The following is a 26,525-nucleotide window of genomic DNA, read 5'->3' as shown; positions in this document are numbered from 1 at the left end:
GCTCCAAGGGATCCAAAGCTAAGAAGGACAGGAGCTCCACAGACTGGTTTAAGTGAAAAGATGACACTATCTTAGGTAAAAAGGAAGGAACCAACCGCAAGGACATTCCATCATCCCTGCAAGAGAAAGCCTGAAGCTCGGAAATCCTGCGAGCTGTTCAGATAGCCATCAAGAAAACCACCTTCAACTGAGGTCTTTCAATTCTCGCTCGCCTGAGAGGTTCAAAAGGTGGCGCACACGTAGCCTTTAAGACCACATTCAGGCTCCATGAAGGACATGGCTGTTGGACCGGAGGGCATAAATGTTTTACTCCCTGAAGGAAACGCACCACATCTGGGTGAGCTGAAAGAGTAAACCCGTGAACCTTACAGCATAGACAACCTAAAGCCGCCACTTTAATTCTCTCCGGGTTCAAGGACAGCCCCTTGACTAAGCCGCACTGAAGAAAGGCCAAAATATGAGCCACTGCGGCTCGCCTGGGATCCAAATGTTGACCGGCACACCAGGAGTCAAAAATCTTCCAGACTCTCACATAAGCTAGAGAAGTGGAGGACTTCCTAGACTGCAAAAGGGTAGTAACGATTGCGTCCGAGCATCCCTTATCCTTCAAGTGCTGCCTTTCAAAAGCCAGGCCGCTAGACAAAACCGTTTCACCTGATCGAAACAAACAGGGCCCTGATGAAGAAGATTCAGTAGATGAGCCAGCCATAAGGGCCCATCCACTGCCAAACTGACTAGATCCGCAAACCACGGATGTCTCGGCCACTCTGGAGCAGTGAGAATTACCTCGCCCAGATGAGCTTCGATGAGTCGTAGGATCTTGCCAACTAGCGGCCATGGAGGAAACACATACAGCAGGACATCTGTGGGCCAGGACAGAACCAAGGCATCTACTCTTTCCGCCCCTCTTTCTCTTCGACAACTGAAGAAGCGTGGGGCCTTGGCATTGCGGAAGGTCACCATCAAGTCCACACAGGCAAGACCTATCCGCGAGTGACAAGGCGCATCGCTTCCTGAGACAGCTCCCACTCCCTAGGGTCTAGTTGCTGCCAGCACATAAAGTTGGCTTGTATGTTGTCCGAGCCTGCTATATGAGATGCTGTCAAGCATTCTAGATGGTGCTCTGCCCAGGCAAACAAAAGGCAGGCTTCCTGAGCTAATGCTCGACTCTTGGTTCCACCTTGTTGTTTGATGTAAGCTACTGTCGTTGCATTGTCCGACAACACTCTTACTGGCTTTCCCCTCACCAAGGATAAGAAGGCAATGAGTGCGAGACGGACTGCTCTTGTCTCTAGGCGACTAATGGACCAAGAGGCCTCCTCTGGCGACCTATGCCACTGAATGGACTGGTCCTGACACACTGCTCCCCAATCCGAGAGATTGGCACTGGTGGTAACTATCATCCAGATGGTTAGCTCGAGATCCACGCCACAGTTCAACTTGCCCGGAAGGAGCCACCAAGAGAGACTGGAACGTGCAAAGTCCAGGAGAGGGAGAGGAAGCTGAAAACCCTTTGATGAAGGATCCAAATAAGAAAGCAATGTGGACTGAAGAGGTATTAAGTGGGCAAAAGCCCAGGGAACCAACTCCAGGGTAGAGGCCATAGAGCCTAGTACCTGCAAATAGTTCCGGACCTGCATGGACAAGAATCTGCAAACCTGGGCCTGAAGCTTGGAAATCTGCTTGTAGGTGAGAAAATCCTTTCCCACTTTCATATCGAAACGTGCCCCTAGGAACTTCAAACTCTGGGAAGGAATCAGATGACTCTTGGCGAAACTGACTATCCAGTCCCAGATCCACCGCCTTGTGACACAGTCTCCAATTTTGCCCTAATCAGCCAGTCATCCAGGTATGGATGTACCAGAACGCCCTCCCTCTGCAGAGCTGCGAGCACGATGACCATCACCTTGGTAAAGGTCTGAGACACGGTCGCCAGACTGAAAGGAAGAGCGCAGAACTGGAAGTGTTCCCCCAGAATCATGAAATGGAGATACCTCTGGTGGTTGGGGCAAATCCCTATGGGTAAGTAGGCTTCAGTTAAGTCCAAAGATGCCAGGAACTCCCCCGGATGGACAGCCGCAATCACAGATCTCATAGCTTCCATCCGGAAATGAGAAGCCTTCAGAGACTGGTTCACCTTCTTTAAATCGAGGATCGGGCAGAATGTTACTTGTTTTTTGGGAACGATAAAGTAGATGGAATATCGACCTTGTTCTGCCGGAGGAACTGGGACAATGGCTCCTAGCTGGCGCAGATGAGAAACTGTGACACTTACTGCTACCTGCATCTCATGGAAAGAGCATAGGGAAATTAAGAAGCGGTCCCTTAAAGGCCGAGCAAATTCTAAAGCATAGCCTAGTTTTATCACACTTAAGACCCACTGGTCGGACGTAATCTTGGTCCACTCCTTGTAAAACAAGCCCAATCAGCCTCCTATCCCTGGGACCGAGGAGTGGACTAGCCTGGCATCATTGTGAGGAATTGGCACCTCCAGCTCCCTGTGAAGGGCCATCTCGGCCAGGCTGATAACCCCAAAAGGACTGACTCCACGACTGCTGTCTGACTGAGAACTGTCGCTGAGAGGACCCGGAAGGCCTGGGTGCCTGAAATCTGCGAGTCCCCTTGAAATGAGGGCGAGAAGGGAAGGAACACTTTCCCTTCAGCTTATCCTCCGGCAACTTGTGAACTTTGTTCTCTCCAAGGGACTTGATCATCTCTTCCAGGTCCTTGCCAAAGAATAACTTCCCCTTGAAGGGTAACAACCCCAGCTGAGATTTGGAACCAACATCGGCCGACCAATTCCTCAGCCAGAGGAGCCGCTGGCCGAGGCTGCTGACATCATGGTCCTAGAAGAGGTTCTGAGAAGATCATACAATGCATCCGCACTGTAAGCCACCACGGCTTCTAAGCGCTCAGCTTGAAGAGCCTCAGCCTCGGAGAAAGACTTGCATCCAGCGCAGCTCCGCTCTGAGCCGGAAGCTGCTGCACATAGCTGCTCGGGCGCCAAGAGCAGACACCTCGAAGATCTTTTTGAGATGACCGTCCAGCTTCCTGTCCTGAAGTCCTTCAGCGCTGCCGCTCTAGTAACTGGAATGGCCATTCGTTCTTCAAACAAGCACTTGCATAATTCCCCTAACTGGGCCTTCCTTACATTCCTCATGCCCTCCCCTCCTCCCCCCTCCCTCACAACAACTTGTTTATCCCTTGCTTATGCCTTTACATACATTGTTTAATTATTTACATTTTTTACCTTGAAAGTTGTTAAACATTATTATCCACCCTCGAAATTTGATATCTTCGTTTATCCCTTTATCGTTTACCGTTATGTTACCAACCGTGCCACGTAAACATTCTATCACTATTTTAATACCGTGCCACGTAAACATTCTATCACTGTTTTAATACCGTTCCACGTAAACATTCTATCACTATTTTAATACCGTGCCACGTAAACAATCACTATTTTAATACCGTGCCACGTAAACATTCTATCACTGTTTTAATACCGTGCCACGTAAACATTCTATCACTGTTTTAATACCGTGCCACGTAAACATTCTATCACTGTTTTAATACCGTGCCAGGTAAACATTCTATCACTGTTTTAATACCGTGCCAGGTAAACATTCTATCACTGTTTTAATACCGTGCCACGTAAACATTCTATCACTGTTTTAATACCGTGCCACGTAAACAATCTATCACTATTTTAATACCGTTCCACGTAAACAATCTATCACTATTTTAATACCGTTCCACGTAAACATTCTATCACTGTTTTAATACCGTGCCACGTAAACATTCTATCACTGTTTTAATACCGTGCCAGGTAAACATTCTATCACTATTTTAATACCGTGCCATGTAAACATTCTATCACTATTTTAATACCGTACCAGGTAAACATTCTATCACTATTTTAATACCGTGCCATGTAAACAATCTATCACTGTTTTAATACCGTGCCATGTAAACAATCTATCACTATTTTAATACCGTGCCATGTAAACATTCTATCACTGTTTTAATACCGTGCCAGGTAAACATTCTATCACTGTTTTAATACCGTGCCATGTAAACATTCTATCACTATTTTAATACCGTGCCATGTAAACATTCTATCACTATTTTAATACCGTGCCATGTAAACATTCTATCACTATTTTAATACCGTGCCATGTAAACATTCTATCACTATTTTAATACCGTGCCATGTAAACATGCTATCACTGTTTTAATACCGTGCCATGTAAACAATCACTATTTTAATACCGTGCCATGTAAACATTCTATCACTATTTTAATACCGTGCCATGTAAACATGCTATCACTGTTTTAATACCGTGCCACGTAAACAATCACTATTTTAATACCGTGCCATGTAAACATGCTATCACTATTTTAATATCGTTCCATGTAAACCGATGTGATGTGTAAACGAACGTCGGTATAAAAAAAAGCTTTAAATAAATAAATAAATAAATAAATAAATAATCTTCTTTGTCACTGCCGAGACCGCGGTGTCCACCTTGGGAACCCGGAGAAGAACCAGCGCATCTTCCGACATGGCTAACTTTTAAACCTGTGTCTGGGGTATCCCACTGCTGAACAGGACAGTGCTGACCGAAGAATGGAACGGAAAAGAACAGGTGGGACCCCGGAGGCCGACCATGACCGGGTCCACAGCTCTCAACTCGGAAGCCTTCGGAGAATTCTCTACGCCCAGCGCTTCTAGAACCGCCGGAATGAGAGGAGGCAGCTCCTCCTTGTGGAACAAGTGGACTACTTTAGGATCATCCCCTTTGACCGCCGTCCGATGGGCAGACTGCCGATCTGTATCCTGGTCACCCACTGCTGGGACCTCATCCTGGCGATCTCCCGAATCCGAGGAGTCTGGAGAGGACTTCACACCTATGCGTGGGGACGAGGCTCCTAGGAGCTGGCAGACCCTCGTGGCCCTAATATCAGTCCTGGCCTTCTTAGGGAGCGTCCCTGAATGCTCCTTTGATGACTTGCGGCGAACCAAGTTACACGCTCTATAGGCCTTATGAGAAGCAAAATAAAGTTGGGGGAAAGGAGGGAGGAGGACAAGTCAGAGACCCTCCCCAGGGTCCCCCTCACTTCCTACTGGGGCCTCAGTCTCAAAGCCTCCCCCGGAGGCTCCAACCTCCGGAAAATACAGGGAGGGGGGAGTGAGATCCTGACACCGCCCCCCACCCCACGAATCACGCGTTCGAGTTAAATGCAGCCAAAATGACTGCCGTTCCCATGCTTAGCGGGAACGGGTCCTTCTGTAAGCTGCCGCGCCACTCTAAGCCTCCCAGACTCGTAGCGGCGACCTGAGAGATCCCCCACAGGTCCCTACCCCCGGGGAAGCACCGGACACAAAGGCCATCGTGGGAGAGACGCGCCCTTGCTTCCCCGCAGGCTGAATAGGCCGCACCCCGTGGCATCACTGGAGCTTCTCCTGCCGGGAGGCGGGAGTGAGATAACCGTTCCGGCAGGCCGGAGAGGTAGGAACCGAACGACGGGTCAGTCCCCCCAGACCGGGCGCCACGCCATCCCAAGGCCACTGCCGGCTGCACTGTACAAGGCTTGTGACTTCTTTTTCTCTTTTCCTTTAAAAGGAAACCTTTAGACCCAAGGAAAGAAGCACGGCCCTGAGGATGGCTGGAGGCTCCGCTGGTCTTTCAAGGCGAGTGACCCGGATCCCAGGTGTTTCAGCCCTGTCCAGCCAAAAGGGATAGTAAGCAAGAAAAATTGTCCCCGACCCCCTGCTCGTTTGCCTCAGGGACCAGAGAAGATGGTCCCACCAGGACCTAGTGATCCTCCGGGAGGCAAGCTACTCTCTTCCTTGGCTGCAGGAAATTCTGCCTTTTTTTGTTTTATAAGACAGACCGCAGGCTTTTCACCTCCACCATCTGCTGGAGACAGAGAAATACTGAGGGACTGCAGGTTGCCTTGCTTATGAGGCAGTGTCAGTGAAACTCTCTCTGTCTCCATCTGCTGGAGGGGAGGTAAAACCCAGGGGTTTGGACTGATTCTGGTACATACAGGGAACTGGGGACCTCTTACCTCTGTAGCATTGCTGGATGTATAGGAGGTGTTATACACAGAGTGGGGTCTGATGATGGGTATTTAGCAGGGGTAATGGGAGATGCTCTAAGATCTGGGGACCTCTTACCTCTGTAGCATTGCTGGATGTATAGGAGGTGTTATACACAGAGTGGGGTCTGATGATGGGTATTTAGCAGGGGTAATGGGAGATGCTCTAAGATCTTGGGACCTCTTACCTCTGTAGCATTGCTGGATGTACAGGAGATGTTATACACAGAGTGGGGTCTCATGATGGGTATTTAGGAGGGGTAATGGCAGAGCCTCTAAGATCTTGGGACCTCTTACCTCCATACCGCTGCTGGATGTATAGGAGGTGGTATATACAGTCCAAAGTCTGTTGACGGATGGTGGCCAACGAGTCTGAACATCTTGGAGACAAAAGGCCAATCAGGATGCCAAGGTTGTAGAAAGGAACCACAGTCTGAAGATGTGAACAAAGGACAAGGGAACGGGAAGAGACACTCAGGTTATCAAACGAACAGAAAACCAGGAAAGCAAAAACCAAGATGCATTATTTATTATGATTTGTACAGCACCCATATGCTATGGCCCTAGGCGGTGAACAATGCAACTTAAATAATCTAATAACGAAACAAAGGTCAACAGATGTGAGTCAAAACCAGCTCAAAGGGGACCCTTATCTTTCTGAGAGGCTTTGCTCCTCGGCCAGCCTCCTCCAGTCCCTCACATGAATCAGGAGGAGACTCGTCCCCCTATAAACCACAGGCCAGGCAGTCTTCAAAGGGATCTGTGTAAAACAGGTGCCTGGAAACCCCCATCCGTATGCTCAGTTCCACAGCCTGCACTGAAGCCTTAGGGGGGGCAGAAAACTCTGCACTTACTTTTGGATTTTCAAAACTATGGAACTGTTTTGCTCAGAAAAATATTCCCAGAAAAGGCAGGTGGAAACCTCTGCGAGAAATTTTCTTTGGAGCAACTTTTCAAAATAAAAGTACCCACATCATTATCCTTTGAACACTACTGCAAAGACCATGGTAGCAAAGTATCCCTGGACTCTTTAATAAAGCAGACTCTATGAATCGTACTTCCTCAGTGTGGTGTTCTGCAACGAGGACAACTCGAGAGAGCACTACAGTGAGACACCATGCGGCCCATGCACGACAACGGAGTCTGGGGCCAGGGGATGGGACCTAAGATAGAATGAGCTCAGACCATAGATCTCCTGTCCTGGGGTAGAGTCTGGGGGTAGGAGACAGGACATAAGATAGAATGAGCTCTTAGACCATGGATCTCATGTGCTGGGGTAGAGTCTGGGGGTAGGAGACAGGACATAAGATAGAATGAGCTCTTAGACCATGGATCTCCTGTGCTGGGGTAGAGTCTGGGGGTAGGAGGCAGGGCATAAGATAGAATGAGCTCTTAGACCATGGATCTCATGTGCTGGGGTAGAGTCTGGGGGTAGGAGACAGGACATAAGATAGAATGAGCTCAGACCATGGATCTCCTGTGCTGGGGTAGAGTCTGGGAGCAGGAGGCAGGACATAAGATAGAATGAGCGCTTAGACCATGGATCTCCTGTGCTGGGGTAGAGTCTGGGGGTAGGAGACAGGGCATAAGATAGAATGAGCTCTTAGACCATGGATCTCATGTGCTGGGGTAGAGTCTGGGGGTAGGAGACAGGACATAAGATAGAATGAGCTCTTAGACCATGGATCTCATGTGCTGGGGTAGAGTCTGGGGGTAGGAGACAGGACATAAGATAGAATGAGCTCTTAGACCATGGATCTCCTGTGCTGGGGTAGAGTCTGGGGGTAGGAGACAGGACATAAGATAGAATGAGCTCTTAGACCATGGATCTCATGTGCTGGGGTAGAGTCTGGGGTAGGAGACAGGTCATAAGATAGAATGAGCTCTTAGACCATGGATCTCCTGTGCTGGGGTAGAGTCTGGGGTAGGAGACAGGTCATAAGATAGAATGAGCTCTTAGACCATGGATCTCCTGTGCTGGGGTAGAGTCTGGGGTAGGAGACAGGACATAAGATAGAATGAGCTCTTAGACCATGGATCTCCTGTGCTGGGGTAGAGTCTGGGGTAGGAGACAGGTCATAAGATAGAATGAGCTCTTAGACCATGGATCTCATGTGCTGGGGTAGAGTCTGGGGTAGGAGACAGGACATAAGATAGAATGAGCTCTTAGACCATGGATCTCCTGTGCTGGGGTAGAGTCTGGGGTAGGAGACAGGTCATAAGATAGAATGAGCTCTTAGACCATGGATCTCATGTGCTGGGGTAGAGTCTGGGGTAGGAGACAGGACATAAGATAGAATGAGCTCTTAGACCATGGATCTCCTGTGCTGGGGTAGAGTCTGGGGTAGGAGACAGGTCATAAGATAGAATGAGCTCTTAGACCATGGATCTCCTGTGCTGGGGTAGAGTCTGGGGTAGGAGACAGGACATAAGATAGAATGAGCTCTTAGACCATGGATCTCATGTGCTGGGGTAGAGTCTGGGGGTAGGAGACAGGACATAAGATAGAATGAGCTCTTAGACCATGGATCTCCTGTGCTGGGGTAGAGTCTGGGGGTAGGAGGCAGGGCATAAGATAGAATGAGCTCTTAGACCATGGATCTCATGTGCTGGGGTAGAGTCTGGGGGTAGGAGACAGGACATAAGATAGAATGAGCTCTTAGACCATGGATCTCCTGTGCTGGGGTAGAGTCTGGGAGCAGGAGGCAGGACATAAGATAGAATGAGCGCTTAGACCATGGATCTCCTGTGCTGGGGTAGAGTCTGGGGGTAGGAGACAGGGCATAAGATAGAATGAGCTCTTAGACCATGGATCTCATGTGCTGGGGTAGAGTCTGGGGGTAGGAGACAGGACATAAGATAGAATGAGCTCTTAGACCATGGATCTCATGTGCTGGGGTAGAGTCTGGGGGTAGGAGACAGGACATAAGATAGAATGAGCTCTTAGACCATGGATCTCCTGTGCTGGGGTAGAGTCTGGGGGTAGGAGACAGGACATAAGATAGAATGAGCTCTTAGACCATGGATCTCCTTTGCTGGGGTAGAGTCTGGAGCAAAGGTTGGTGCACCATGTGGTTTATATTCTCCTGTGTGGTGTAGCCCCAATACTTACGTTGATATGCAGTTTGCAGAGATAAAATTCCAATAGCGCTGCACTGATGCTCACTGCTCGCTCCCTCTCATGCTCTTTTGGTGATTTGATCCAGATACCCAAATGCTATAGGATGAAAAACAAGAAAGAAAAACTGATCAGGTGAGGCAATGGAGAGTCAAAATCTGTGTCAGGAGAAATAGCCTTTGGGGCTGTGATTAAACTGTCAGCTGCGAACAACACTGAATGAGTCGCATACTCCAACATTGTTTATTCCCATATGATGACCCCTTGAAGAAAGGATTTGTTTGCTTTATTTACAAGTTTTGTGTGTATTGTTCCATGGATTTTGTTGATGCATTGTTTAAGAATACCATTTCGGAAGACCAGATAAAATACATTCCATGCATTAATAAAGGTCGAAGGAAGACCGTATTACTGCCAACATGGTTTAATGGTGAGGTCAAGGAGGCAGTTAAGGCTCAAAAGGCAGTTTTGAAAAAATGGAAAGTAGACCAAAATGACGAAAATAGGCAAGAGCATAAGGTCTGATAAGTTAGATGTAAAACAGCAAACAGACTTTGTGACAAAATTTGCCAGTAAGCAAAAACTACGAATAAAAACGTTTACAAGTACATTTGAAGCAAAAACCCTGTGAGGAAGTCAGTTTGGCCTCTAGATGACCAAGGGGGGAAAAGGGGTGCTCAAGCAAGACAAGGAAATAGCAGAAAAACTGAATGAATTCTTTGCTTTGGTCGTCTCTAAACACACCTGAAGCAATCTTTAATGGTGGAGATTCTGAGCAATTAAAGCAAATATCTGTGACAATGGAGGACAAATCACTGGGACCGGATGGCATCCACCCCAGCGTTATAAAAGAATTAAAACATGACATTGCTAACCTGCATTAGAGATCTATAACCTTCCATTTAAAACAGCCACAATTCCTGAAGACTGGAAAGTGACCAATATGACGCCGGTTTTTAATAAGGGCTCCAGAGGAGACCCAGGAAACTACAGACTGGTGAGGCTGACGTCAGTGCAAAACGGTAGAAGACATTCGTAAAAACAAAATCACTGGCCTTATAGACAGACATGGCTTAGATGGGAAGAGTTATCACAGTTTTAGCAAGGGGGAGTCTTGTCTTATCAATCTTTTAGAATTTTTGAAGGCGTAAATAAAATAAACCTGTGGAAAAAGTCTTCCATGAGAGACTCTTCAGGAAATTACAAAAGTTATTGGATAGGAGGCGGTGTCCTATTGTGGATTGGGAAGAGGGGGTAAGAGTAAATGGTCAGTTTTCCAAATGGGAAAGGTCATTAGAGGAGTGCCCCAGGCATCAGTACTGGGACCGGTGCTATTTAACACATTCATAAATTATCTGGAAAAGGAAGTGACAAGCAAAGTGATCAAAACTATTTGAATTCGTTATGTTTAAGTAAATTTATTAAGACATCTCAATCAATAAGAGAAACAGGATCAGATACATTGATGTACGTTTTCCAGTGTCTGTATACCAAGCCACTTTAATGGTGGAGATTCTGAGCAATTAAAGCAAATATCTGTGACAATGGAGGACAAATCACTGGGACCGGATGGCATCCACCCCAGCGTTATAAAGGGGTACCATACCCCTTCTAACCAAACAGACCCCCATAACAACCAATTCCACCCCCCTTACCAATGTCCCTCCAACGCGTTATGCAACCAGAGGGAGAGAAAAGGCAATCAGCAGTCATTGAGTATTACACTTCTAGCCCAATGAGACAAAGATTGTAAAGAAGGTTCCCAAACAGGTAAGGCGATCCTATGTTTCCTAGTCAGATCAACTTTATCGCCCTACTTCTCATTCAGGCACGTAATATTCCCATGTGTTAAAGTAGGGGAAACGTCCCCCACCCAATATTGCAATATACCGTAGCTTTCTTTGCCAACAGCCAAACCTTCCTAATCCACAATCTAAGGAATCTTTTACCCAACACCACCACCCACAAGTTATCAAAAAGCATCACGTCAGCTTGGAAGGGAAGGAGCGACCTGAAAGAAACATCGACTCACCATCTGCTGAGACCAAAAATGTGCACTGCATTTCCCGTAAACTCATACTGCAAGGGGCAGGTTTTATTCTCTTAAAGCAAAGTGCAAACTAATGGTCAGTGAAACCTAGCGTCGATTCCCTTTTCCAAGTACCAAGCATAGAACCAAAATCAATGCTAGGTTTCAGATCTAGCAATTGACGACAGAAATATGAAACTGAGTGATGAGCAGGGTCTTCTATGTGCAACATGCATGAGAAGAGGGCTCCATTATGAGCCCCCTAATCTGATACCTTCAGAGAGCAAATACAACTTCTGGCTTGTAAATAAGCAAAATAATGATTGCTCTCAAAGTCGTATGATGTCTTCATTTCCAGAAAGGATTTTAGCCCACCTTCCTCAGTTAAAAATCTGCGATACCACCTTTTCAACCCCTTTTCTGCCCAGCTAGAAAAAACCCTACGGTAGGTCCCGGGGGGAAATGCCTCGCTGCCGATCAGAGGCAAGAACTGAGAGAAGTTACTTCGCAGCTGCAAAGAAGAACAAAGATATCTCCAGGAGAGGAATAATTAAAGAGCTGTCCCTAAGACATAGCGGTAACGACATCCACGAAGAATGAATCAGATAACCCTGGTTAGCTCTCCCACACTACAGCACAGAAATCGGTGCCCGACAAGCAGTCTGTCACGTGACGTAAACGACCTGCCACCATTATAAAGTTTCAAACCAGCTAATCCCAAGCCTCACATTGGCTTGGCCCACGCCACTCTTAGTCTTTTATTCTTCCGCAAATAAGACCTATGGATCGTTCTACATGTTTAAGGTTCTGCCCAGTCAAATTACAAGGAACGGTTTGAAACATATATAAACCATACGGGTAAGATGATGATCTGAAAAGGATCCACTCTAGCCGCCAGAGATGAGGGGAAATCTTTCCATGTTCTTAGCAAACTGTCTGCGGAAGAAACCTCTGAAAATCCACCCGATGTGCCTGCGCCGGATCCCTAGGCCATGTGATACGCAGATAAGTGAGAGTCCCGCACCCAGCACACAGGAAACGTCCCTTCCCAAGAGGTACGAAGGCCTCAGATTTATCTACATTCAAATTTATACCCCGCTAACCGCCCGTAACCATCTGATTCAGCTAAGAAGCCTTAAAACGACTGCTGCGGATCAGCAATGTGTAAAAGGACACAGTCAGCAAAAACAGAAAATGTGAAAAGATCGGGACCCTGTCCCCCAGAAGGAATCCCACGAATGTTTCCACTGCCACGAATCCTTTGCAGCAGGGGATCTAAGGAACGAATAAACAACGGAGAAAGGGGACAGCCCTGCCGAGTCCCCCGGCCCAAAGAAAATTCCTGGGATGTACAAACATTAACCATGACAAAAGCTTGCGGAGCACTATATAGTGTACAAAAGTGGCCTGAGATCCCAAAGGATTCCACATAAAGTCCCACTCCGGCCTATCAAACGCCTTCTCTGCATCTAAGCTAAGCAGCAGAGAAGGGAGCAGACGCTGTTTACCACTTACCAAGGAGACAATAATCTTGCGAATGTTCATTTCAGTAGATCGACAAAACCCACTTGGTCTTTCCCTATCATATGCGGCAGGAATGGGAAGCTTTGCAGGTCAGCAAGTTGTGTGTTCATCTGTCCCAAGAGTTTCACCAATTTGGATACCAGCAGTTTATAAAATTCTGCAGGCAGACCATTGGGTCCCAGGGACTTTAACAATTTGGCCGCACTTATTTCCTGCTCAAACTCCTAGAACTGTATCGGCAGATTGAACAAACCTAATTGCATCTCTGTAACTCAATCGCACTGCACAACCCACATTAAATAATTTCTTACATACGCTGTCTTTTAAATTTTATTGCATCTTAACCTCTTTCAAAAAATTTACCAAATATAATCACTGATTTAAAATCAACTTCAAACTCGTTTTTCATACCCAAAAATTTTTTTAAAGAGTGTAAGGTGATGTTTCATAAAATTTCGGGGCACCATCCCTGTGTACCTTAATTATTTTTAATCATGAACACCACCGTCCAGCCTATATTCCTAAAAGGTTTTTTTGTTTTTATGTATCCAAAAATTTTTTTTTAAATGTGAAAAGTTCAAAACAAAGATAGGAACAGTTCACCAATTGAACATTTCAAAATGCTAAAGACATCAAATAGTTACTTAGGCAAATGTTGTTCTGAATGTTACTTAACTTGAGCTTAGATCCTGAGACTTCCATTCAACAATGGCAAATTTGCCTCAACGAGGCCCAGTTTCGAATTACTTCTTCATCGGGGAAGCCACTTGGCCACTGCACATCTCAGCTCTCCACCGTCATCTGTTTTTTGAGTCCATCAATTGATCAAAAAATGCTCGCAACGCGATGCCTGTTATACTCAAAAACATGGCGAACCTAAGTTCCCCTCCTCGGCATCCTTCTTTAAAAGGAACTCCATCACATGACATTCAACATGACGTCAATGAAACTCAGCCTGCCCTTTAAATCATATTTAAAGGAGCGAAAACCAATCAATCTGATCGTTTAATCCAACCGGTGCTTCAGTTTTTAACTTGTAGATCCAGAACTGAGCCCTGTAATTTAATAACGATCCCATGTTCCCAAACTTTGTATTGCTTGCTACTTTCTCAATGACTGTCCACTGTAGATCCTCAAATGTATGGCCATGCTCCACGCAATGGCTCACCAATGGGGCCGCCAGCACTCCGTTATTAATTCTGGATCTGTGTTCCATCAGGCGAATCTTAATGGCTCTACTCGTTCGCCCCACATAAACCTTAGGACAGCCTCATATGATTGCATATACCACGTTATTTGTAGAACAATTTGTCAAAAATCTTCGTTTTACTATATATCCGGTATTGATGTCTACCCAAGAATCCCCTTCAATTGTGTTTGCACACACCGAACAGACTCCACATTTCTTATGTCCTCCTATATTTACAGACTGCTGATCTAGGTTTGTCAAATTAGCCTGGACAACCTTATCACGGATATTAGAACCGCGACTCGTTGCAAACAATGGCAAATCCTTAAATACACTATGCAGCTCCAAAACATGCCAATGTCTTTTAACCGCCTTAATCACAGCTGGAGTTGAAGTGCTCTGTTGTAATACAAAAACCAGGCGTTCTTGTTCTTTACGTTCTTGATACTTCAACAATTGTATTTGGTCACTATATTTTGATCTCTTATAAGCCTGACGGATAACCTTAGCAGGATATCCTCGATCTCTGAACCTTTTCATCAATAATGCTGCCTGTACTTCAAATTCATTCTTGGAAGAACATATTCGTTTGATCCTGAAAAATTGGGATACAGGCAACCCCTTCTTAAAGGCTGCTGAATGATGACTGTACATTTTTTGAAAGAGGTTAAGATGCAATAAAATTTAAAAGACAACGTACGTAAGAAATTATTTAATGTGGGTTGTGCAGTGCGTTTGGATTTTGATTACCCCCATTTTTTGTGGATTGCTAGTGGTTTCTCTGTAACTCAAGGCAAACGCACAGAACAAAGGTATTGAGTAATATCCCCCTGGGACTCCTGGTGTGCTGTATATAATATTCTGGAAAAACCTTGGCTACATCCTTGTCAGCGTTTATCAATCTGCCGGCTGCATCTTTCATTGAGATTACCGTATATATTTAGTTCCCATCCAATGTCTAGTGACGTTTGCAAAAGGTCTGCCCACCTTATTACCATGGTGAAAAAACTTCCCCCTGTAATAAGCCAAGCCTTTCCGTGCCCTCTGATGGAACAGAGGGTTGAATGCCACCTGTGTTTCAAAGAATTTTTTCCGATTACCTGGACTCAGGCTCTGATCATAATTTACCTTATCGCGATACAGTTGCTTTTCTAGGGCCAATATCTCTGATGTTAAAGCCCTGCGTTGTGCTACCACATAGGAAGTGATATAATCCCTCATCACCACTTTTGCGGCTTCCCAGAACAAAATTGGGGAGGCCTAGTGTTCCTGGTTATGAAATTCATAATCCTCCCATTTCTTAATTAAGTTTTCTCTGAAGGCTAGATCTCTGTATAAAAATTTTGGAAAGCGCCAGGACGAACCCAAGTGAGACGGATGAAAGCCATTCAAGTCAAATCAAAAAGGCGCATGATCCGAAATTATCAAGGAACCTATGTGGGAATCTAAGATCTTGGAAAAGGTCTCCCTGTCTGTGAGAAGATAATCAATTCGAGATTTTGTACCATGGGCCCTCGAGATATGGGTATACTCCCTATATATAAAGGATGAAAGACCTCTAGGCATCTGCTATATCTACAGCGCAGAAAGACAAAATAAATTATTTGCTTCCATGTTTACTAATGAGGAATTTGGGGAGAGATACCAGTCAAGGAGATGGTTTTCAAGGGTGATGTGTCAGATGAACTGAACCAAATCATTGGGAACCTGGAAGATGTAGTAGGCCAGATTGCAAAACTAAAGAGTAGCAAATCACCCGGACCGGATGGTATGCATCCTAGGGTACTGAAGGAACTTGAAAATGAAATTTCTGATCTATTAGTTAAAATTTATAACCTATCATTAAAATCATCCATTGTACCTGAAGACTGGAGAGTGGCCAATGTAACCCAAATATTTAAAAAGGGCTCCAGGGCGATCCGGGAAACTACAGACCGGTTAGCCTGACTTCAGTGCCAGGAAAAATAGTGGAAAGTGTTCTAAACATCAAAATCACAGAACATATAGAAAGACATGGTTTAATGGAACAAAGTCAGCATGGCTTTACCCAGGGCAAGTTTTGCCTCACAAATCTGCTTCACTTTTTTGAAGGAGTTAATAAACATGTGGATAAAGGTGAACCGGTAGATGTAATGTACTTGGATTTTCAGAAGGCGTTTGACAAAGTTCCTCATGAGAGGCTTCTAGGAAAAGTAAAAAGTCATGGGATAGTGGCGATGTCCTTTCGTGGATTGCAAACTGGCTAAAAGACAGGAAACAGAGAGTAGGATTAAATGGACAATTTTCTCAGTGGAAGGCAGTGGGAGGTGGAGTGTCTCAGGGATCTGTATTGGGACCCTTACTGTTCAATATATTTATAAATGATCTGGAAAGAAATACGACGAGTGAGATAATCAAATTTGCAGATGACACAAAATTGTTCAGAGTAGTTAAATCACAAGCAGATTGTGATAAATTGCAGGAAGACCTTGTGAGACTGGAAAATTGGGCATCCAAATGGCAGATGAAATTTAATGTGGATAAGTGCAAGGTGATGCATATAGGGAAAAATAACCCATGCTATAATTACACAATGTTGGGTTCCATATTAGGTGCTACAACCCAAGAAAGAGATCTAGGTGTCATAGTGGATAACACATTGAAATCGTCGGCTCAGTGTGCTGCGGCAGTCAAAAAAGCAAATAGAATGATAGGAATTATTAGAAAAGGAATGATGAATAAAACGGAAAATGTCATAATGCCTCTGTATCGCTCCATGGTGAGACCGCACCTTGAATACTGTGTACAATTCTGGTCACCACATCTCAAAAAAGATATAATTGCGATGGAGAAGGTACAGAGAAGGGCTACCAAAATGATAAAGGGTGGACAAAATCGGATGCTAGGAATCATCCAAAAAGGAATGGAGAATAAAAAGACAATATTTCCGATTGCGTTGCATGATAACCCACAAAATTTCGTGTGGTTTTCCAATTGTTTTTTTATTTGGGGGGGGGGGGGGGAGGAAGGGCACATCTATTAAAAAAGACTCCAAACCCACCCCAACCCTTCAAGTTTAATTAAATACAACCCCCCCAAGACTCGCCGAAAGTCCCTGGTGGTCCAGCGAGGGTCCCGGTAACCCCTATCACATGGTAAGGGCAAAGGGGCGCCGGTGCCATTTTGACTACTGGCAGCCAACGGCCCGAGAGTGGGAGATCACTCCCGGGACCCCTACTGGACCACCAGAGACTTTCGGCAAGTTTTTTGCGGGGGGGCGGGAGGGTTTTATTTAATTAAATTTGAAGGGTTGGGCGCTTTTTTTTTTTTTTTTTTTTTTAACACAAAATTGGGATGAAAAAATTTTCCGATCCGGGGAAATGGCCCACACCCTGGACCCGAAAACGAAACAGCAGCGAAAAAAAAAACGTATGCACGGCACTAATGGCAGATCTGTGCTATGATGAGAGGCTACGCGGGCTGGAGGGGACAGGACAGCAGCTTATAAAATCAGGAGGGGGGTGGAAGGGGTAAACAGAGGACGGTTATTTACCCTCTCAAATAATCCCTGAAGCTAAGAAGCACAGATTGAGAAGACATTGAAAGAAGCACTTTTACCCAGCACGTTATGAAGCTGCCCCGGGGTGAGAGGTCAAGGGGACGAGCCCGGCGGTGTGGACACGCTCCTGGAGGGAAGGTGCATAAAACATTATTAGCAGCCAGAGAGACTAAGGAAAGTGACTGCTATCCCTGGGAGGAGCGAGTGACAGCGATGACATCTACTTTATGGCCACTATCACAGACCTGGACATCCAGTCCCAGCCCGGGCCCCAGGAAGCTGCACCAGATGAACAGAACGTGCTCAGCAATCCCACAAGCAGGTGGGAAGCTGCAGTTGTATATCCTGCAGTAAAACACGGTCTTTGCAGGCTCCCGTGCCTTACATTATGCCGGCTTAATTCTAATGCTCCGTCCAACAAAATGCCGACAGCACACAGGAATCTGAACTTTCAAGCAGAAGCAAACTCTCTGCACTCGAGCGCGAGCTAGCTTCCTAGCAATAATCTACCCCAAATACCACAGGTCTGGGTCCTCTTCAAAGAGAGGCGGCTTCTTATGAAGAGATCCATAAAGCCCCAAACACGTCTACCTTAAACACTCCAGAGTTAGAGGACAAAGCACCGTGAGTGCCGTCTACAAATACAGGTCAACAAGCAAATTGTACAGCAGGCGAGAGCTTTTTATTCAACTAAATTAATTCACCTGTGACTATTAAGATGTATTAGGTTAGTTCAATAAAAAGGTCTCGCTTATAGTTTGTTTGTGGACCCTTAATTCTACATAAAGCTAGAGAGAAAAAGGAACAAAGCATCAAGTTCTGAGAGCTGCCACATGCCTCCCCTTTCTTTTATTTTTGCATTTTTAAAATATTTTTATCATAATTTTCTTCATTGTTTTATTATTTTCTTTAATTTTATTTGTGCAATTTTATTTATGTTTACGTTTTTATACTGTTATTTTAAAGTTATGATATTATTGTATTTATCATTGTGCTGATTAATTGTGCACTGCCCAAGATTTTTTGCTCAGAAAGGCGATTTATCAAATGTAATTAACTAAACTGAGATGGTTATAAGCTGGAGAATGGTAAATTCATTTATTTATTAACATTTTATATTCCGCATTTTCCCCAAAGTTGGTCTCCAGGTGGATTACAATAAATTTATTGATCACCCCTCGTTTTATGTAAACCGACATGATACGAATCTCCGTGAATGCCGGTATAGAAAAACTCAAATAAATAAATATGAACAGAGGCATTAGAAGTGCTTTTCCGCAGCCCTCTGGGGCCTCAGGATTACTAACCTGGAACATCTCTTGCAGCCCAAGGGGTGTCAACTTCCTCAACAGCACGCTCTTCAGCAGCTCCTTCAGGGCACCCATGGTGTCCAGATACAGACCCTGGAAACAGAAGAGAGGTTCAGAGATACAACAAAGCAAGATGCAGAGTCTCACAGGGTGAGCAAAGCACAGAACTGATCACAGAATCACAAAACACAGGGAGCATCAGGGTTCGAGCGTGGCACAGAACTGCTCGTAGAATCACTCACAAGACACAGGGAGAACCATGGTGCGAGCATGGCACAGAACTGCTCACAGAATCACTCACAAGACACAGGGAGTATCAGGGTTCGAGCGTGGCACAGAACTGCTCACAGAATAACTCACAAGACACAGGGAGTTTCATGGTGTGAGCATGGGACAGAACTGTCGTAGAATCACTCACAAGACACAGGGAGAACCATGGTGCGAGCATGGCACAGAACTGCTCACAGAATCACTCACAAGACACAGGGAGTATCAGGGTTCGAGCGTGGCACAGAACTGCTCACAGAATCACTCACAAGACACAGGGAGTTTCATGGTGCAAGCATGGGACAGAACTGCTCACAAAATCACTCACAAGACACAGGGAGCATCATGGTGCGAGCATGGGACAGAACTGCTCACAGAATCACTCACAAGACACAGGGAGAACCATGGTGCGAGCATGGGACAGAAGTGCTCACAGAATCACTCACAAGACACAGGGAGTTTCATGGTGCGAGCATGGGACAGAACAGCTCACAGAATCACTCACAAGACACAGGGAGTTTCATGGTGCGAGCATGGGACAGAACTGCTCGCAGAATCACTCACAAGACACAGGGAGTTTCATGGTGCGAGCATGGGACAGAACTGCTCGCAGAATCACTCACAAGACACAGGGAGTTTCATGGTGCGAGCATGGGACAGAACTGTTCACAGAATCACTCACAAGACACAGGGAGTTTCATGGTGCGAGCATGGGACAGAACTGCTCACAGAATCACTCACAAGACACAGGGAGTTTCATGGTGCGAGCATGGGACAGAACTGCTCGCAGAATCACTCACAAGACACAGGGAGAACCATGGTGTGAGCATGGGACAGAAGTGCTCACAGAATCACTCACAAGACACAAGGAATTTCATGATGCAAGCGTAGCACAGAACTGATCACAGAATCACTCAAGACACAGGGAGTTTCATGGTGCGAGCATGGGACAGAACTGCTCACAGAATCACTCACAAGACACAGGGAGTTTCATGATGTGTGCATGGGACAGAACTGCTCACAGAATCACTCACAAGACACAGGGAGTTTCATGGTGCAAGCATGGGACAGAACTGCTCGCAGAATCACTCACAAGACACAGGGAGTTTCATGGTGCAAGCATGGGACAGAACTGCTCACAGAATCACTCACAAGACACAGGAAGCATATGGTCCATCTAGTCTGCCCCTCCGCCCAATTAATTTAGCATTATAATTCTCATCACTTCCTCAAAGATCCCTGTATCTATCCTGTACAGTCTTGAATTCAGATATTGATTTTCTCTCCACCACCTCCACTGGGAGTCTGTTCCATGTATCCACCACCCTCTCTGTAAAGAAATATTTCCTAAGATTACTCCTGAGTCTCCCCCCTTCCACCCTCTCCCTCCTACTAATCCTCACTCTCTCTCTCCACCATCCTCTCTATAAAGAAATATTTCCTAAGATTTCTCCTGAGTCTCCCCCTTCCACCCTCTCCCTCCTACTAATCCTCTCTCTCTCTCCACCACCCTCTCTATAAAGAAATATTTCCTAAGATTTCTCCTGAGTCTCCCCCTTCCACCCTCTCCCTCCTACTAATCCTCACTCTCTCTCTCCACCATCCTCTCTATAAAGAAATATTTCCTAAGATTTCTCCTGAGCCTCCCCCCTTCCACCCTCTCCCTCCTACTAATCCTCTCTCTCTCTCTCCACCTCCCTCTCTGTAAAGAAATATTTCCTAAGATTACTCCTGAGTCTCCCCCTTCCACCCTCTCCCTCCTACTAATCCTCACTCTCTCTCTCCCCACCACCCTCTCTGTAAAGAAATACTCCCTGAGATTACTCCTGAGTCTCCCCCTTCCACCCTCTCCCTCCTACTAATCCTCACTCTCTCTCTCCCCACCACCCCCTCTGTAAAGAAATACTCCCTGAGATTACTCCTGTCTCCCCCCTTCCACCCTCTCCCTCCTACTAATCCTCACTCTCTCTCTCTCCACCTCCCTCGCTGTAAAGAAATATTTTTCAGAGTCTACCTTTTCACTCTCACCCCAGGACCCTTCATTCTCATTGCGAGCAGGTATGAGGCCCAGTCGTCGGGACAGCACGAGACTTGGAACTTAGACGAAGACTCAGGTTCAGATTCAGGATGCAGACTCTGATTCAGGATTCAGATTCCAGTAGATCCTTGCCCCAGAGCGCACCCTACGCAGCCCGTGAGCTGATTGTGAAGCAGACTCTGAAACTGATACTTGGAATTGGACGGCAGCTGGACGAGGAACTCCGAAGTCGAGGTACAGGAATTAGGGACTCAGGAACTCAGAACCAGGAACCACAGCATTTAAAATCAAGGATCTTCCAGAGACTTGACCAGTGCAGAAGGCAGGCCTTGTGCCACGATGTGCCCTACGCAAGCCACCATGGGCTGGTCACGGATCACGATGCTAGCGCACCTGGAGGAGTGGATGAGAGAGAAAACCAGGAAGATGAATGGAACATCAGGAACTTGACATCAGGAACGGAAGACGCAGGGATCGTTGAGAGACCAGGAACATGGAACAAACAAGGTGGAGCTCCAATGAGAATATGAAAGCTTGAAGAAGCGAAAACTGGAACACCAACGACTCCAGGAGCAGGACACGTCCTTGCGAAGGCAATGAGAGACAAACTGAAGAGCCCCCCTAAATTTCTAAGAGAGGCACGTGCCTAGAGACGTCGGGTGCAGGAAGACGTCAGCAGTATCCAGGCAGCGTCGGTGTCCAGCTGCACGAAGGAAGCCGGCAGGGAACTCAGGGCCACGAGCAAATTCTAACGCGTAGCTGTCCCACACCACACTGAGGACCCACTAGGCCATAGTAATTTTGGGCCACTCCTCGTAATAAAAAGTGTTAAACACCCTCTGACTGGAACAGCAGAGCTGACCTTCCTCGCTGAGTTGTCAGGAGTTTGCATCCTGATTTTCCAGACCAGAGCTGTGTCGGCATGGCTTGTGCCCCCCCTGAACGGACTTGTCCCCAGGGCCTGTGCTCTGCCTCGGAGATGCCAAAGAACCTCCATTCTGGCAAAATGTTTTATTGCCTTGGGAGTTTGCCCGAGCGGAAAAGAACAAAACCTTTGGGCTTGCAATCTGGTAGCTTAGGCTCTGTGGAGTCTCCCAGATGCTTTCCTATCTGCACCAAGCCTTCTCCAAACGAGAGCTTGCCCTTGAATGGAAGCCCCCAGCTGATATTTGGACCGAACGTCCACTGACCAGCCCCGCAACCAAAGCAACCCTCTGGCCGACAACGCGGACATAATAATTCTGGAAGATGTTCTGATCCGATCATACTTGGCATCGGCCCTGTCTAAATACTCAGCCTGCACTGCTGCCGCCGACGCCAACTGAATCCCCTGCAAATGCTGGAAGCAGCTCAGGCAGGCAGGGTCTCTCCATCAACCTGCAGCCCTGATTCCCAGAGCTGAGATCTCACAATCTTTCTGAAGTGAACCCTCCAACTTTCGATGCTGCACATCCCTTAATGTGGCAGACCCCGCTACCAGAATGGTGGTCTTCTTGGGTACCTCCTACACTAAAACGCCCACCTTTGTCCAACGTCTCCTCCGATAGTGGATCCAATGCTCTGCCAGCCTTCAGGTCAGACACAGGGGTGGCCCCATTCTTGAACCACCGGTTTTCTGACCCCTCAATGCGGATCTGGCCCCTCCGGGTCAGATTCCTCCTGTGAAATGTTGCTGCCAAGCTCCTTCAGGACATGAGGAATAAACGGCCAGAGTTTTTCTCCTTGTGGAAAATGTGCACCTCCTTGGAGTCATCTCCCCTTGGCACCTGGAACCTCCTCTGGTCCCTCATCAGGACCAGCCTCATTTCGCGCTGGCTCCACTCCCCGGGGAATCTTCCCTGTGGCACTGAAATTCTCAGAGTCCCCTCTTGGGAATATTCGGATGGGGGTGAAAGACTGAAAATCCACCGACTGCTTGTCGACCGCTTTCTTTTTGCCAACTCCAGTCTCTTCATTGGCCAAGAATCATTGGAAGAGCAGGACTGGGCTGAGAGACAACATCCCCAGCTGCTTACCTGGCTGAATAAGATCCGCTGAAAAAAAACCTGGTACTCATCTGAATCTTGGAAGAGGAATCGCCTCTAAACCAGAGCTTCTTTGCCCCTCCTCCCTCTGCATCTCCCGCCGGTTCTGCCGGCCCGTCATTCCTGCGCTGATGGGGGAATTCACAGCACGCGGGCCTCACACCCCCAGGGCTCATTTACATTTCAGGTCCACAACCACTCAGCTGCCGCGGTGAGCCCTCGCTGCCAGAAACGCCGTGGATAATGCAAACCGGCTCGAGAGAGACGCGAACGGAAATCCCCCCAGGACGAGCCACAGCCACGCGCCAATCGCAGACTGCAGAGAAAAACAGAAAAGACCCCCAAAACTGCTTTAAAAAACAACTCTCTCATCCCCACTGGAGACTGGGCAGTGCAAGTCCTATAAAGAGCGAGGCAGCTTTTCTAATCTTGTTTAATAAAGCTACTGCCAGCCCCAGCAATAGGAGAATGTAAAGCCCAGATGTTAGCAAGCAGAGTTGCCATTGTCTATCAGCGCTGAGGTGAGGGAGCTGGACCACCAAGTATACACTCTCATGGGATCCATGACCGAGCTTCCAGAAAGGGTCACCAACCCCCTGGGAGGAGTTAGAAACTTTTCTACTCCAGGCTGCACCACTGTCATCGCTGGAGACAGAGAAATATTGAGGACAGACCGCGGGTGGCACACTGGGTAATAGGGCAGAGTCAGTGAACATGTTCTCTCTCTCCATCTGCTGACAGAGAGGCAAAACCCAGGAGTCTGGACTGATCTGGGGGATGAACAGGAAGGTAAGGCGTCTGACGATATTTCTAGATGGTGCTTGCATCCTTTCAGTGCCCTCAGCCCATAACCTTCGATGCCTCTCTACAAACATCCAGTGTTCCGCTAAAGCCTGTCATTTCTTCTTCTCCAGCGCTGATGGGAGATACCTGCACTCTCTTACCCCTCCCGTTTAAACTACTGCGACTTGGTCTTTCCAAGCTTCCACCTTAGGCACCTTTCTCCAGGGCAGTCTGTTCACAGATTGACTGCATAGCTCATCTTCTTTCAGTCTTACTGACCACCTAATCCCTCTTCTCAAGTCACCTCATTCGTTCCCTGTCTGCTTCCAGATACAGCTCTGGCTTCTCTTACTCACTCCGCAGCTCTTCATTTCTCAATCCCCCCTCCCCATCGCTCTTATCTGTGCCCTTTCTCTACGCCAGCTCCAGACGCTGTGCTTTCCACCCTGCTATGCCGTTTGCCTGGAAGAGACTCCTGAGTCGATGCGTCATACTCCCTTCTCAGGCCACCTCCAAATCCAGTCTAAAATGCACCTTTCTGAGGCCACTGTTAACGCCTACGCACATTTTTACAATACATCCACCTTCCATTGATCCCTCTTTGTCATGTATGCTTGCCTGGTCTAGATTATAAGCTCCATGGATCAGGGACTGTGTGTAGGTATACAGCTCTGTGTGTGTCTAGTAGTGCTTTGTGCATGAGAGAGAGTAATAATAGTCTGAGCAGAGCAGGCACGGGAGAGGACCTTCCACCATGCAGATTAAGCTGCCAGCACCAGCTCCGAGTCCCTAGCCTGGTGCAACCCTGCCAGCACCAGCCCACACTGTCCTGTAGGAAAGTCCATGCCAACCAAGGTACTAGGCACAGACGGCTTGTAGACAGGGCTGCATCTTGCCTAAAAAGCAGTTTCTCCACAATTCAGAAATGAAGTTTAAGAGCAGAGATGCCGTACCTCTGAGCTCGCTTCCTTCTCTTTCAGAGCACTCAGGGACGGAAGACCACAGACGCTGCCAAGGCAAGTGCTGATGAGTGCAGACGTATCCTCGGTGCCGAGGGCTGGCTCCAGTTTCCTGATGACAAAGTTAAGGAAAATCCACTTTCTCCAAATACCACCCGCTTATCATAAGAGAGCCCTCCCGACCCACCATAAGAACATCAGGAAAGGGAGCGGTGTTATCCACACACGAGACCCTTGCAATGCGCACAGAGAGCCATCCACCTGCCAGCTACCACCTGCGCCGCTCTAGCTGCGGTCATCACCTGCAGGACACTGCACCTTCTACTTCTGCCCCGAGCTGGGAAATGTAGCCCAGTCAGGCTGCTGCCCTTGCCAGGAAAGTTGCCATTCATCTGCTACGATGCCCGGGCATGGCTCTATATCAGATGATGCAGGGGACCCTCGGGTGACAAGGAACACGCTGGGCAACTTCCTCAGTAATCAGCTGTCCAGTTTTTGTTTTTGTTTTTACAATTTAATCTTTATTAAATTTCAATGTAACAAATTTAAAAAAAGAAAGAAAAAGAACGCTAAATGCACAAAAATCAAGGAAAAACAATACTAAAACTGTGCATTCACTAGGCCACATAACTGGGACGTAGACATAAACAGGCAATAACTTTTACTGAGAGGTAGGAGGTGACTTATCTCTTTACTAACCCCTAAACCTCCAAACAAACTGTGATTAGCCTCACTCTTTATCATTCAGAAAGGTGACAAGGGGTTCAGGCCGAGAGTTATCAAATATTTACAAGGATACTTTAAATAAAAAAAAAAAAAAAAAAATAGCACCCAACGACAGTACTCTGTTTCAAATCTAAAAAGTGTTTCCTTCTCACCTGGGCAACAGGAGAAAGTTCAGGAATCGTTTTGTATTCTCTGTCCGCAAAACTGAAATCGCACAACAGAGAAATATTTGCGGAAAACCATTTTCTTGTCACCTTCTCAACAAAGACATCAATGGCGTAGCTCCTACAGGTTTATTTATTTATTTATAGAGTTTTATGTACCGTCGTTCGGTTTTGCCATCACAACGGTTTACAATTTCTTTTCATTTGGTTAACATGATTAATGATTTTGCACAGGTAATGTGGTTAACTTGTGGAAGTGGGTAAGTTCATATGATACACGTGGTACGGTGCTAACTAGAGAAAGAGGTGAGGCTCTTATAACAAAGTCAGTAGAGCATACAATAACACGTACATTTTCAAGGGTATAAGTATAAAATATAGGTTATATTATAGAGTATAGGCATGTAAAGCGAATAGTTGTAAACATGGTGTAGTTCATATCATAACATTAGTGTGTCAAATTGGTAGATCGTGGAGAGTTTCAGACTAGTATCGGTAATGCATAGGAAGGGGTAAGTATTGGGTTGGAACGTACAGTTGCTTGTCTTTCGGATGGGAATGGATCTGTCAAATTGGTAGTGTCAGTGTTCAGTGTGAGTCTTGGTAGGCTTTGGTGAACAGCCAGGTTTTCCGTTCTTTCTTGAAGGTTTTCTGGCTGGGTTTTAGTCTTAGTTCAGTCGGTAGTGTGTTCCAGAGTTTGGGGATAGCGAGGGAGATTGCACGGTTGCATACTGAGGTCAGTTGTGTGGAG

At 46.5% G+C, this 26,525-nt stretch overlaps 1 protein-coding gene across 1 annotated transcript in view; it reads right to left on the bottom strand.

Moving 5' to 3' along the window:
* The window catches only part of MROH1 (maestro heat like repeat family member 1), a gene marked incomplete in the record, with an annotated part of 402,473 nt that overhangs the window by 161,907 nt on the left and 214,041 nt on the right, over positions 1-26,525 (bottom strand). The window contains 4 exon segments of the mRNA XM_029592292.1: positions 6,403-6,538; positions 9,218-9,322; positions 18,811-18,906; positions 24,879-24,996. Of these exon segments, the coding sequence (XP_029448152.1) occupies positions 6,403-6,538; positions 9,218-9,322; positions 18,811-18,906; positions 24,879-24,996 (455 nt within the window).

The sequence above is a fragment of the Rhinatrema bivittatum genome, chromosome 2 (assembly GCF_901001135.1).
Source record: "Rhinatrema bivittatum chromosome 2, aRhiBiv1.1, whole genome shotgun sequence".
In the NCBI taxonomy this organism is placed as follows: domain Eukaryota; kingdom Metazoa; phylum Chordata; class Amphibia; order Gymnophiona; family Rhinatrematidae; genus Rhinatrema; species Rhinatrema bivittatum.
The sequence above is the reverse complement of the archived record's forward strand: the minus strand, read 5'-3'. Positions and strand labels throughout refer to the sequence as shown.